Source organism: Arvicanthis niloticus, chromosome 5 (genome assembly GCF_011762505.2).
Source record: "Arvicanthis niloticus isolate mArvNil1 chromosome 5, mArvNil1.pat.X, whole genome shotgun sequence".
Lineage (NCBI taxonomy): Eukaryota > Metazoa > Chordata > Mammalia > Rodentia > Muridae > Arvicanthis > Arvicanthis niloticus.
The window spans coordinates 82,292,776-82,308,221 of NC_047662.1; the positions used below are offsets into that span (position 1 = coordinate 82,292,776).

General features: G+C 41.9%; 1 protein-coding gene across 1 annotated transcript in view; it reads right to left on the reverse strand.

Annotated features, from left to right (window-relative positions):
* Pappa (pappalysin 1) overlaps window positions 1-15,446 on the reverse strand; it is a 223,026-nt gene that overhangs the window by 182,753 nt on the left and 24,827 nt on the right. The window contains exon 2 of the mRNA XM_034502365.2: window positions 5,488-6,550. Within this exon, the coding sequence (XP_034358256.1) occupies window positions 5,488-6,550 (1,063 nt within the window). The remainder of the gene's footprint in view (window positions 1-5,487; window positions 6,551-15,446) is intronic.

The following is a 15,446-nucleotide window of genomic DNA, read 5'->3' on the forward strand; positions in this document are numbered from 1 at the left end:
GAGAGAGAGAGAGAGAGAGAAAGAATGAGGAGTGGGAATGGAAGAAGGGAAGGTGATACTGGGTAACAGTTTTCTGTGAGAAAAAAGTGAAACTTTTTTGGTTGATGTTTTGAATAGAACCAATCAGCAGATGGTCTTTTTATTTTCTTGCTGTTCTTTTCCAGTGGCATACTTCCTCACTGATTCTCTCTGTATCTACCTTCAGCATGATCTGGCTTTCTTTCTGCTCTGGACATCATTCCTGTCTGCTTATTGAGATGCCACCAGCTGTTCTGTACCTCAGGGAAGTAGCCTCTGTGGGTGACATGAGTAAGTCAGGAGAGAAAGGTAACATTGATTCCTCTAGTTTGCTTCTGGTCAGGAGGCTTCTTTCTTTTGATAAAAGTCACAGAATCAGAAAGCCTTTTCAGTCCAGCCACAATTTGTAGTTACTACAACTGCCCACTCATTTTTCCTTTACAAAAGAAAAGTAAAAAATGTCTCTTTGTGTTTGATGACCATGAAATAAAGAGCTAAGGTTGCTAGTTTGGCTAGTTTTGTTTTTTGTTTTTGTTTGTTTGTTTCGTCACTTTAAAATCATCCCCCCTTTCCTTAACCACTCGGTTTGAATGTACCATCTGTTTCACTCCAGGACCCTGACTGTGACCTCCAAGGGGATGATTATTCCTCATGCTTGATAAAATCACACTTCTTCCAGGTAGTTGCCTTGTTTGTTTTTCTACATACAGCAATTCTCTGTATTTTAAATCCCAATATCAGAAGGGATATAGAATAATCTTCTTTTTTGTTATAGAGTAAGAATGCTGGTGTAAAGCTAGATTCCATGATGCCATAAAGTATTACTGCAGCTGATAAAGGAAAAAAAAATCTCCAACCATCTTACCTAGTTGTGAACTCTGTGATTTACCCGTAGGGCAAGATACAATCATGAGAGTCCAACAGCTGTACGAATATTATGTGAGCAACCAACTAATCCATTTTATAGGGCAAAATGCCAGACTAATACTGTAAACCTGGGTAAGAACTCATGTGTGTGGAGCTCAGAGGCCATAGAGATGGATGAACTTACTATTTCTACCGTTGCTAAAGGACATAATATCAAACTGTTCTCCAAATCTGTAACTCTCTACAGTTAGGTTTGTGTGGCTCTAGAGCCTCACCAGAGACGTTTATTTGGGCATAGGAAGGGATTTATCAAAGAAACTCATAATTGGCCAAAGTGCAAATATTTGTCTATGGAGTGCTCGGTGCCAAATGAAAGGTATATATCAAATCCCTCCCTCTAAGGTACAGGTATCATCATAGAAGAAGAGACGGAGATCTTAACACCCAGGAATCATGGAAGACTAGAGTGAAACTGTCTTCTAAACATAATAGGACAGCACGTGCACTCATAAACTCACAGCAGCTGTAGTTGCCTGCCTGTGCATGGGGTAGGGATGGGGGTCATGAGCCCTCACTTTTAGCTGAGGAGCCATTAAGAGTTGATTAAACTTGGGGATGGGAGAGTAAGTTTTCTTTAAGGATATGGCCCTTGTTAGGTCAACCACATTCCCGTGAAGGGCAGCATATTCATGAGTACATGGCCAGCACAGACTGCACTCTGCACTCTTTGGGTTATATTGAGACAGAGAGAGAGAAAGAGAGAGAGAGAGAGAGAGAGAGAGAGAGAGAGAGAGAGAGAGAGGAGGGGTGGGATGGAGTTGGGTATGGGGTATAGATCTCGGAGAGGTTAAAAGGATGAGTGCATAGTGAGTAGTGAATATGTTCAAAATATATTCTATGAATATGTGAAATTCTCAAAAAAATAAGTGTGTTAAAAAATAGAGAGGAGGAGATCTGGTTCAGCAGTTAAGAGCACTTACTCTTAGAGATGATCTAAATCCAGTTCTGAGCATCCATGGGAGATGGCTTATAACTGTCTGGCTTCTGTAGTCAAATGCACACGTGGTACACACACATTCACACACATTCACACACACACACATAATGGTGATAGTAACAACAGCAGTAATAATGTTTAAAACAATCAGAGATAGAAAAGCAGTAATAATAGACATGGAAAGAGATGATGGAGAGAAATAGAGCTAGATGGGTAGAGAAAAGTCAAAAACAGAGAGAGGAGAGAGAGAGAGAAAGAGAGAGAGAGAGAGAGAGAGAGAGAGAGAGAGAGAGAGAGAGACCCCAGATGAGTTTTGCTTTGCTTTGCTCTGTTTTGTTTTATTTTGTTTTAACCTAGCACTTCATTAGAAGTCACCTAAACAACAGCAGCCTGCTTTTCATGGCTTCTGTTTCAGTTGCTTCCCTGCTTTTGTGCCTTAATCCTTTTCTCTTGTTTTTTTTTTTTCTCTTCTCCTCCTCTCTCCTCACTCTCATTTGTTCAAAGTCAAAATGTGAGTATTTCTCTGAAACCTTCCACAGGTTTCTTTCTGCACACAGGAGAGCTGATTCAGCCAGAACCCAATAGCCCCAGCTTAGTCATGATGACACAGGGCCTGGTGGGGCTCACCCTGGTCACAAAGTTTTCCCAGACAGCAAACAAACAGACCCTGGCTTGAGTGGTCACACTGCTGGCACATGGCCGTGCATAGACATTTGGAGCATGCAGTCTCGTGATGAGAAAAGAGGAGGCCTTTGGAATCTGCCAATGTTGCCTGCTGATTTTGAGTTATCTGGAACCTGGGGCCCCATGGTCCCTGTAGGCTAGCATGGGACTCTGAAAAGGCCAGTTACCTTTGGTTCTGACTCAATCACAACCGTCAGATTTCTCCCAAAGTTTTGTAAAAGTTAAAGTGACAGCTAACCAATCCTTTAATGTTTCCTAATTGTTCCTTGAATTTAAACAAATCCCATTCAATGGCTTTGGAGTTATTAGGCCTAGGTTTGAGTTTCAGTCTTCCACACTTCAGCAGGATAACTTTGGAAATGTATTCTGCCATCTTCCATAATTCGGAATTTCTTTAAGTAAAACAAGGTTGGGGTACCTGTCTCTCAGCCCTTGGCAGATGCTGAGTAACGATTTGTCACATGCATCAGCTATAGTTAAGTGGATCAATGTGTACAAGAACTTCAGCTATTATCGTTCTTCTTTCTGACTCTGCCTCTGAACATGGGTATTTCATATAAGCCGGGCTCAGGAGAATACTCTCTACACTGATCACAGAAAACGGGTTTTCCATTTGCTCAATGTTTTTACTGAATCACGTACATTGAGCTCTCTATATTCCCACTATTTTCCATCACTCAGATGAACATACTAGCTCCTATCTTGCCTCCTTTGTCAATTTCGTCTATGATGCAAATGTGAGCAGAAGTGACCTGAGACTAGCCATACACTAAATCTTTGTTTGTATGCTGCATGAGTCTCTAACAAGTGAGTGCCCAGGAGCCCTCCGTGCACCAGCAGGCTGAGCCTCCATGCTTTGAGTTGCTGCCAGGCAGGACATTCTCCTGCCAGAATCCTCATTTCTCTGGACATAGGTATTTGCCTGAGCAAGGGAGGCCCTTGCTCTTTTGAGAGAGAAAGAGAAGTATCAGCAGAAAACCTGCGTATGTCGGCAAATGTGTTGAAGCCGTCAGCAAGTCCAGGGTTCTGTGTGTTGGACAGAGTGGAAAAGTTCCCCATGAACCTGAGAAAAACAGGAAAGTGGGCGTTGACACTTTCCCTAACTTCAAACTGAAGGTTTCATGTGAAATGCAGTTTACCCTGTTATATGTTGAGACTGCTGGTTTTAGTCAGCAGCCAGGACAGACTCTATGGTCTTCGGCAGCAGGCCTCTTTCCTCCCTGATTCTCAGGAATAATACATGGGAAAGTAACTGTTCCTGCAGTTTGTTCCTAATCCAATGTTTGACTGATGTCAAAATTATACCTATTATACCTACCATTTTATTAAGGTAGCTGGCTAGATAGCTCCCAGATTTGGACTGCTCTGCCCTCTAAGGCAAAGACTGTGGGCATTCATGACTATGCACGATATCTACATAGATGCTAGGGATTTGAACTCAGGTCATCCTGCTTTCACTTATCCTCTGAGCCATCTCTTCAATACCTTCTATTACGTTTGTTGTTATTGTTGAAAGTAAATACTGTTGTATAGATTTAAGATTTAAATCATGTCTTGACAGAATAGAAACACAGGGAAAAGGGTGAGATAGTGAAAACAACAAACATATCTATCTTCTCATATGGCTACCATTTTGTAATGGCAAGAAAACTTTTTGTAGCATGAAAATTAAGTAAGCAAAGTGTATATTTATTATCCATGTTAGATTTATGGAGATCTTCTATTGTGCTTCCCATTATGACTGCTTCTGAGGACCTTGGTGAATTTCCATCTGTCCCAAAGAACTCTCTGTGACACACTCAAGTCTTAAGGTGAGTGCTTTGCATGGTCCTCTTTTACTAACCCCTCCTTTTCTTAGAGAAGCATACTTATTGAGATCTACTAAGGTGCAGGGCACTGAGAGAGAGAAATGATGTTTTGTACATGTTCTCTCTGACCTCTGCAACTTAAAAGTTATCAGTTTCTCACTTCATCTTACAGATCCAGGAAGATCCTTTAGGAGATAAAAAAAAAAAAAAAGTTAAAAAATATTGGTAGAGTTGGGATCTGAACCCAAGGTCCCGACTGACACAAGATCTACCAGTTCAGCATCCACAGAACTAGGTGTGACAGTGGAAGATTTCTGCATCATTTTGTCCAGCACAAAAGCCACAAATCTCATGCAGCAAATTGGGTGATGAAATAATTAAATTTTACCTCTTACACATTTATCTTCATGTGTATCCGTTGTGTGTTGCTAAAGATTGAACCTAGAGTTTTTTACTAGCTAGACAAATGGTTTAGCACCACAGAGCTATAAACCTATCCTTCTTTTATTTTGAGATATTTTTCCAGGCTGGCCCTGCACTCATTCTGTAGCCCAGGAAGCCCTTGAAATTAAGATCTTCCTGTGTCTCTCTCCTAAGTAGCTGAGATTATAGGCTTAAATCGTCAGGTGTTTCTTGTTTTACTTATTTACAAATTAAAAGTACTAAGCACAGATGTATAGATATAAAATAATAAGAACAAATACAAAATGAAGGTAGCTCTATTTACTTTTAACTGTGCTAATTTTAAGTATTAGCCTATAGCCAGAAGCTACTGAACTGGTTGGGACAGTTGTCACAAGCACTACCACATACAGTATAATTGCTATTTGCAGGCAGTGCATTTCCCCCAGTTTAACCCCTGAGCTCTTTGAGAGAACAGGGCTTTAAGGCCTTCTTCGTGGTCAATAGCAGACACTCAGTAAGTAGTCTCATAAAGGACTGTGTATATATGTAGTCCCCTTGATAACTTTAAAAATAAACTTGTGTTGCTCACAAGACAGCTGCACAGGCTAGAAAAATGCCACAATGCCTTAGGAAACTTATGCATCCTGTCCACAAAATAGGAACATCACAGTGAGCTCTTAACTGGACATCCATCCAGGAAAGTCTTACCTGTGTGGAGAGTCAGGATCAAAGCATGTCTTAGTGACATCAGTGATGTCTGGGTCACAGCACTCTCCACCATCAAAATTAAACCTTTCATAGTTGCAGTCCATGTCACATACACCATTCTGTTGCTTCTTCATGAACGCAGGGTAGCGCAGCTGGCGGCAGTCCCCACCATCATGGCCAGTCAGTGTATGGTTACATTCAGGATCGCATTTTTCATCTCCAATCTTGCTGATGTCACAGTTGGCTAGGATGAGGCGGTGTCGCAGAGAGGAACTGTTTATATCCAGTACCTCCAGCTCCCAGGAGATGTTGTAGTGCTGGAAGGCCTCAGCTAGCTGTTGATGCTGAAAGTCAATCTGCTGCCAGCTCACTGTCGGGTTTTCATGGTGATCATCATAGATGTTGACCACACGATAGCGCACCACCTTAGGCTGCCGGAAACTTGGGAGCTGATTGTAACTGGAGATGACTTCTGTGTTGTCACACAGTGTCTGCCCACAAAGAGGGGGCTCCAAATTAGTGTCCAACAGGAAGCCGTGGGCATTGCTGAATTCTACCCGGGGGCTGTTGCCATCCTTCATGGGGGACCAAGTGCGCTTCACATTGTCCCAGTTCTCCTGGAGGAGGAGCTGAGGTAGAGGGGTGTGGAGGCCACGGGTTTCCATGTCGGATAGAATCTCTCTCTGAGTTCTGGCTACTTTCCATAGACTGAAGTGTTCAATGTGGCCCCGGAAGTTGTGATTCAGAGCACTGCCCCCCAACATGAGCACTTTACACTTCTGGGTCAGTGGGCTGAATATGCCACCTACTTGCTCAGTCGAGGTCGCCACCTGGGCACCATTCATATAGAGCTTCATCACTCGCCCATCGTAGGTAGCAGCTAGGTGTACCCACTGACCCGGGAGGTAGCTGCGATGGGCATCAATGGTGGTCAATTTTCTGGCCCGGTCTGTCTTCAAGGAGAAAAAGTAGCGTGGATCTCTGTTGCCTTGATCACTGATGGTGTGAATGCCCATGACCCATCCTCGATCGCGTGAGGTATAAGAACATTTGTCATACAGCCCTATGTGGCCCCAAAAGAGAAAGATGAATAAATAAAGCATGGAAGTAGATGCAGGTAAGATATTCTCTGATACAATTCATATCTGGATATTCTAGAATAGTTTTTTAAAAGCTCTCTGAAACCCTGGGCTGCTACTAATGGAGCCTCTGGGACCACCCCTAGGGCAAGGCAAGTGCTAGAGGAACTAACAGGGCAAAAAGATTTGTCACCTCGTGGCAAATAAATACATGAGGTTATGCTCTTTTTAATTTTGACTATGAAGCATGCAAAAAGCTTCTGTTAGAAGAATGGGTATTTAAACTACAAAAATAAAAAATAAAAAAAAAAAACAATGATAATAAAGTCTGCAAATTATTGGCTTTATAAAAGTGCCGGATGGAAAAGAATGCTTTCAGTTTAGGAGGTTAAGTAAAGGATGCTTCGGACGGTGAGAGAAAACAGTGGGAGATAAGGAATGGAAGATGCTCATTTAGAAAGACTGTCTCTTGGACCATTACCACAACTTCAAGTATACAACTGTCATTATCAGTCAGTGAATGATCAGTAACATGGAATTGTGGAAAATATTGCCCTTGAAGAGTAAGAGGCAAGGGTTGAAAGGCCTTTAACATGGGTTTCTGTCTTTAACATGGGTCTTGTCTATCCCCAGCATGTGTTCTGGAAGAAAGATAGACACATAATAGCTGGACTCGGAAGATTTCAGAAGATCTCTCCCTCCAGCTCCCTTGACTTTATCAGTAGTGAGGACACCGAGCCACAGAGAACAGGTGACACTTTTAAGGTTATACAGAACCACATACAAATCTCCCAAGAACCAAGTGATGTTTATCTAACACTCCCCTCTTTATAGTGTGTGTGGATGTATATGTGTGTGTATTTACACATTTATATATGCCCTTTTAACCGTAGCAAAGAATAAACTCAACCAATACTGTATAACAGACAAGACATCATGCTAAGGTCTTTATATGTATTAGCTTATTGAACACTTACAACATCTATGACAGTAATATTAAATCTCTCATGTATGTAATGATTAACATAAAAACTAATGAAAGTGTAAAGATGAGTATGAGGTCAGCTAGCTGATATACAACCTTTCAGGTAACTGTTCTGTGTGCAGGTTGTATAACACCCCTATAACTAATACTATCAAGGCTTTGGGCTTCATCATCTATCAGTGAAAATTTGAGGTAGTTATCACAAGATTTAGTTGGTCTTTATTGACATTTAAAGGCAGGTGCACTTATGTAGAGATCATGTAGAAACTCCAATAAGCAGCTCAACAGATGCCCCATGCATCTGATTATCTTTGTACTCATCAATTCCCCAGTGCCCCAGTCTTTCTGGAATATACCCACTGTGCCTTGGCACAGGCAAGCTCCTGGATGATGAAGAGTATTTTCTAATTGCATGTGTATTTTACATATCAGATGCTGTATGAAGCCAGGAGAGAGGAGAAAGAAAAGGAGACAAGAATGAATAAAAGATGTTCATTTCGGAAGGACAGTCCCTACTCTCACTGGAGAATCACTGCGGTCACCGTAACTCTGAGTGTGCATCTGCCATTAATACTCATCAAATGAACATGGAGAATGTCCAGCAAAATCAATAGAGGAGGCCCACACAGTCTTTTTTTCTCTGTGGGCACTGGGACCTTAGCATCTGTACAAATGTCTATGTTAGCATCTGACATGGTCAGCATTTTGGCAGAGAATCCATGCCTGCCCACCTCTTTCTTCCCACTCACAACATTTTCTGACAATGGACAGAGTCTGCTAACACAGTCTGTCATTCCACTTCCACCATCGGGATGACATTGGCAGTGTAATAGGTGCCTCTGGGTCTTTGAATGAGGTGTTGTATCACATAGTCCACCCAGGTCCGATTTTCTTTATCCCAGGCTTCCCAATGACTAATGCACACATCACATCTCTCAAGGGGCACTCCCTGATAGCTCTGTAAATATAGATCATTCTCTCGACTGAAATCATTTTGGTTTCAGAAAACAGCATCAAATCTCTCACTCTGGAGTTGCCTGTTTCGACTCGGTCGTCTCTTCTCTGCTAGACTGGGTGGTTGTTGAGGGTGATGACTACATTGGATCATGTCTGTAAACTGTTTAGTCCCTTGTTAAAGTGGGCACCCAGTATGTGTCCCATGAATAAGCAGGCCACATGTAATTCAAAACATTATAGAAAAAAAAAAAAGAGGTTTTAAAGGCAAACAGAACTGAAGGCACTGACTTATGTCTCAGTTACTAAAAGACAAGGAAACCAGAGGTCAGATGTGTTTCTACTGTTAAGGAAGGGGGAGGACTGGGGGCCCAGGGTAACGTGTTTTGCCTCATAATGACAGTTATTACAGGCCATATGTTTGGGACAAAAATCATTTTATCTCTGTGGACCTTGATTCCCCTATCTGTATCTCTCTTTAAATATGTTGTCCTACTCAAGAGATGTAATAGATATACTCTCCTTGACATACAGGCTATCCAAACAAGAGCTGGTTTTCAAGGTGCTGAAGGGACTGGGAGTAAATTAGAAGTGAAAGCGTAGGAAATAAGTGGAAACAAAATACAAAGGGCCTACCCTTGTAAAGGAGGTGCCTTGAAATCATCTTGGCTGATAGGTTAAGGTACAGGGTGAAGGCTCAAAAAGCACTTAGAAATCCTCTATTTCCACCACCTTAGACTATATTAAGAGACTATGTATTAAACGTTACTTCCACACTGACTCCCTCCTAGGGCAAAGAGCTGTCTTCACATTTGGAATTAATTTGTCTAGAGCTTGCTTGTGTCTTAGTGTCCACTTAGCATGTTAGTGGGATCAGCCATCACATTTATGTCCTCCATACCTTTCAGCTCACTGTCCCCCCTTTACCATTTAATTTCTCTATCACCATCACCATCGCCGCCACCACCACCACCATCATCATCATTCTATAAAAAGATAATGAAGAGTTTTCTAATAAGAAACATAATCTCCCCCCTCCTTTTTTCCCTTTTTATTTTGCCAGGGGCTTTTGGTCTCTGCTTTTTCCTGTTGCTTTTGGAAAGAAGCCTACCTTGTTATCAATGTAAAGTGTTTACACATCTGTAGGGTTTCCTCAGTTCAGAACCTTCCTGGAGACTGGAGTTGTTGTTCAGACCACCTGACACTGCCATACAGAGGTATAGAGGAAGAGGTGGCTTGTCCCAGGAGGCAAAGGGAAAAGGCAAAGAGTGTTTTACAGTTGCTCCAGGAGGAAAAATATGAAAGAAAATGAGATCCTTAAAGCAGGGGCTGCAGAAGTTCAGATGGAAATAGTTACCTGGAGGGTAAGTTGGTGAAAAGAAATCACTGAGCTTCCTAGAGGTGGAGTACAGATGTGGGGGCAGGAGTCAGTTTCTATTGAAAATAGGAGTCACCTTCCAAAAGCCTGGACAGGAAGCCCTCCTGTACCATATCAGCCCAGAACCAACCTCAGTATCAGAGATTTGAATTGGTGTGCCAAACAACCTTGTCTGGGAAGAGTCTTGATGCTGGGCCTCATTTCACTTTTCTGTAAGTGGCGGGGGGGGCATGGGGGGGGGAATTGAAGTGAAATGATTCTCTCCTAAATTTTAAGAGCACATTCTTAAAATTTGTTCACTGGTAGAATGTATGTATTGGTTTGAACTGAATGCCTTATGTCATAATCAATCTTAGATCCTCATGCTTAGACTCAAAAAATCGCATTCTCTAGAGTCCCCAAGAGTACCCATATAACTCTGTACTGTCCTTTATTACAATTGTTCAATGAGATAGAGACATAGTTTTAAAAAAATAGTGAAAGTCTGTCTTAAGCTAGCCATCTGTGTGGGAATAGAGGATAGTCTCAATGGACGTATCTGTGTATGACAAGGCAGAAGGCCGAACCAAATTCTGCATATAATCTGCATATAATTAGCATACACCTGCTAAAAATATAAGCCTATGGAACCAGGCAATGAAAGTGACTTGAAGGGTCCTTTTGCAGTTGAGTGAGGCAACTGTACACATTACCCAGAGGGAGAGTGGATAAGTCACAGTGACAGTAGAGGACCCATCTTTGGGCTTTCGGTTAAGGAACTGGCCACCAGAGTACCAGTCTGCTTCCATTGTACTATGCTCTGGTCTATATACACCTATGTTTCATATGCAAAGGCCTTCACATGTTCCCAGATGTTTGATAGGCCTTTGTTTTTATGTTATTTTGTATAGGAGAGCACACATGCTATGGTACACATGAGGAGGTCAGAGGACAATTTGTGGAGTTGGTTCTGTCTTTTTCATCCTTATGCAGGTTCAGGAATCAAACTCAGGGGGTCACTCTTGAGCGACAAGTACCTTTACTTGTTGACCCATTTCATCAGCCCCTTGTTACCCTTTTACATTGTTTTTTCTCCATTTATGCTCACACCTGGCAGGAAACCCTGAAGGCAGGAGACCTGTACAGAGTCCTCTACAGCCTTAACTTGGTAGAATCTGGGATACGGGGCACTTTTTATGAATCACATTAAAAATTCTACTTTAGAGGGAATACATCTTTACTTCTCTTTTCTCCACAGAAACATGTTACTCTTACTTTGGATTGACTGCATATCAAGCGCTGTACATTGTCTCCTTAACCTTCCCCATAAAGCTGTCAGTACCCACACTCTCATTCTTTTGCACTTCTTAGAGTAAACTGAGGCTCGGGAATAGGAAGTCCAAGGCAACAGTGCTGAATTTGAACCTTTAGAATCCTCAAGCTTGTAATCATGTTACGACTTCAAGTGCCAAGCACTAAGAATTTTATTGTAGATTGTCTTAAGGCCTTGCCTCCTCTAAGAATACTCCTCATGTGCTGCATTGCCAACACAAGCAAGCTGAGCTGAAGTGTAAGCCAGAAGGCTGAGCCTTGTGACATGCTTTTGCCTAGACCTAAAACTAGAATCAGAAAGCCATTCTTTACTACTAACAATCTGTTGCACTTCTTCAATTCTACTGGGACCTAACATCTGCACGGGCATCTGTTGACTTAGAATTTGGTATGATAGCTTGAGCTTGTCCCCCAGTTTCAAGACTTCCATTGCCAGCTTCGCTTACAGACCCAGGGTTGTCCTAGCTTCCAATGTCTTCATTTTTCTTCAGGTTTCTGTCATAATTTGATAGCCTCTCATCTATTTATGTGTTACAAACTGAATTCTTGAGACCTCCTTAAGAAGTGTATGTTGAGGTCATATCACCTAGAAGCTCAGAGTATGGCTGTATTTGGTGAAGGTCTTTAAAGAGGTAATCATATAGCAGTAATGTCACCATAAGATCAAATCCAATGACTAGTGTCTGGATAAGAGGAGACATTCGTGGCATTTATGTGTTCAGAGGAAAAAAACACTTAGAGACACACTGAGGACAGCCAAATGAAAGCCTGAGAAAGGAGATAAACCCAGGCCAAAATGGATTTTGGACTCAAAGTCTCCAGAATAGTAAGAAAGGAGATGGATATTATTTCAGTCACACAGACTCTGAGCCTCAACCATGTAAGCCCCAGCAGACTGTTGCGCTATCATTTAGCATGCTTTCCAACACACTCCCACTGGCATTTCTCTAAACTCTTGTCCATCTCCCACTGCATGTGCTCAGCTCATAAATCCTTCTATTCCTATGGCATAATGCCTCAGCTTCCTCCATTTCTATTTTGAGCAGAGCACAGTCTATTAGGAGGAGGCAAGGATGGGAGATATAGTCCCCCCACACAGAAAAATCTTCCCTCTTGTCAGGCAAGCTTTGTATTTTTGCAAGTGAATTGACTTCCCTGAAGCACCTTGAATGTACTAGGTACATAGGCAGCTGCTTCCATGTCAGGCTATTTCCTATGATATTCACACCAGCCTTGTACAATAACTGCTATCGATTTACCAGTGAGAAAAGTTGAGCCTTAGAGAAGTGAAGTTCCCCTCTCAAAGTCAGTAGAACAAAGTTGTAGGCAGTGGTAGAACTTAGGTAACACAGTGTTCAGATTTCTTCCTCCATAGCTGGGGGCAAGGGGCAAAACCCAACTCTGTATCTTTTTCTCTATGCTGTTCCCTGAATGCTCAACATGGCATGATGGTTGCCACTGCCTTGGGAGGAGAATTAGCCAACCATGCAACTCTATACCCAGCTAATATTGCATGTATTTTTTCTCCTTTGTAGAGAATCCAGATAGGAAGACAGAAAAGTCTACCTAGGACATTTCTCCCTGCAATAATAAAGTAGCAGCTGCAAATAAATAATGATAATAATAGCAGTTTTTGGAAACCTCTATGTAGCAATCTCTATGTTAAACACACATACCTTGGGGCTTACATGACTCTGTAAAATCTTTATTAACATGCCTTCTGCAGATATGAAAATTGAATATGAAGATCATAAGTGGTGTTCCAAGGATCTCTGCTAGGGTCTTGAAAAGACATAATTCTGACTCCCATCTACCTAACTTTGAAGACAAAAGGATTTCAGGATGGTTTCCTGGATGAGAATCACTCATGGCCATCAGAGGCTCTCCTACCTCCTCTGAGATTGCTCTGCTGTGCACCACTGGATAAGTAATTATCTTTCGAGCTTCTTCATTCCCTCTCCTAATAGGAAGATCACAACAGATAGACCTAAAGGTCCATCCAATTTCCTAGATTCTGAATTCTAGGATTGTAATTCTTCAGATATTCCAACTCAGTGATCCACTGTGGTAAGGTCATGAGTAGAAGAAATAAGGTAGGGCCCCTTCACTTTACAGTACCCAGGATCTGTGGGAATGTGACAGGAGAGTACAAACAGAGGAATGAAAAGAGGAATTTAGGTCAACGATACAGTTTCTTTCAGGATGCTAAAAAAAAAAAAAAAAAAAAAAAATTAAAAGCTAAAGGTTGACACTGGTCTTTTTGTTTTGTTATGTTTTGCTTTCTATGATTTAATTGCCAGTATCAAAACTACGGAAGAATGCTTGAGAGAGCAATCCTATGGAAAGCTTTTATCTGTCCAATGGAGAGTAATTAAAACAGACAGATTTGGGTTAAGTATACCCATGGCCCTTGCACTAGGTTTATTCAGGGGAAGCCCCCAAAATGACCTGAAGGATTCAGAACCACCAGACATTAAGAGAAAGTTAAGATGGTACCAAAGGGAATTTTGGTCTCCTGGTGCCAGAGAAGCAAAAATATCCACTGCAACCTCAGCCATACAGTCAATACTTGCTCAGGTGAGGTTCCCTATAAGTCGGTCATGTATGTGTTCTGATAGAAGCAAGGTGGAGAAAAGTGGTGGAACTGGCATAAATAGTGTCACCTACAGCTAACTATGGAGCTGGCATAGACAATGCCACCTGCATCTACTCTTTTGCCCAGATTCTTTATCCATGTTAGGAACCAGTTAAGTGTCTCCTGACTACGTGGTCCAGCTTACCACATTCACTAGGTGGTATAACCTTAATTGACTTAAGCTCTCCGAGTCTGTGTTCTTCTACCTGTGTCTAGGGATCAACACTTTTATCCTGTATGCTTTATTTATTTCCCAGGTATCGTTGGGACAGTAAAAAAGATGAATGAACACATACTTAAGAACTACTTTAAACAATCCAGGTGTGAGGCAAATTTGAGTATGGTACATCTATAACCCAGAAGTCTTAGTACATGGGCATATTTGATAGATTTGGACTGGCAGAATACTCTAGGAGCTCAAAAACAAAACAAAAAAAACACCTTCACTTTCCTTTACTCTTGACCTTCCATTCTGAATCCTATCCTCCTAAAAGCAGCTTTTACAAAAATATAGAACGGTTTGGGACTGAGGTGATGGCTCAGAGATAAGGTGCCAGATGCACAACTATGAAGATCAGAGTTTGGATTCCCTGGATCTGTGTAAAAGATAGGCATGAAAGAGTTCATCTGAACCATAGCGCTGAGAAGGAAGATAGATGGAGTGAAAAAAACATTCCTAGATTTCACCATCCAGACAGTTTAAATGAAACTGTAAATTTCAAACAAGAAACCTGACAATACATAAAATAGAATACATAAAATAAAAGGAAGACTCATACTCTCGCATTTGCAGGCACTTGCAAGTACACAAAACATGCACGTATCACATGCACAAACATGCACACACACACACATGCACACATACACACAGTGTGTTGATTTGAATAATATTGGCCCTCATAGGTTCACAGATTTGAATGTTTGGCCATTAGGCAGAGGTGCTACTTGACACAGATTAGGAGGTGTGGCCTTACCAGAGGAAGTACGTCACTGGTGATGGGCCTTGGTGTTTCAAATGCTTTAGATAGGCCCATAGTTTGTCTTTCTCTATGCCTGCTGCCTATGGATGAGCGTCAAGTCTGACTGCATGCTACCATGCTTCCTTCCATGATGATAAAAGACTAACTCTTTGAAAATGTAAGCAATTAAATCCTTTCCTTTAATTAATTAATTTGCATTCCAAATGCTGCTCCCCTTTGGTTCTCCCTTACAGAGTCCCTTTCCCCATCGATTCTCCCCTCAGACTCTGAGAAGGTGGAGTATCCCCTGGCTATCCCTTCACCCTGGAGCATCAAGTGTCTCTAGGATTAGGCACATCTTTCTCACTGAGACAGGACAAAGCAGCCTTCCGCTGCATGTGTGCCAGGGACTCCGTACAGCCCATGTAAGCTCTTTGGTTGGTGGCTCGGTCTCAGAGCTTCCGGGGGCGGGGGGTGGGGGTGGGTTCCAGGTTAAGAGTTGCTGTGGTCATGGTGTCTCTTCACAGAAATAGAACATCTAATAAGGCGTGTACACACACACACACACACACACATGCACACACACACACACCCCACAGAAAAAAGGAAGAAGGAAGAGGAAGAAAAAGAATAAAAGGAAGAAGGAGAAGGAGAAGGA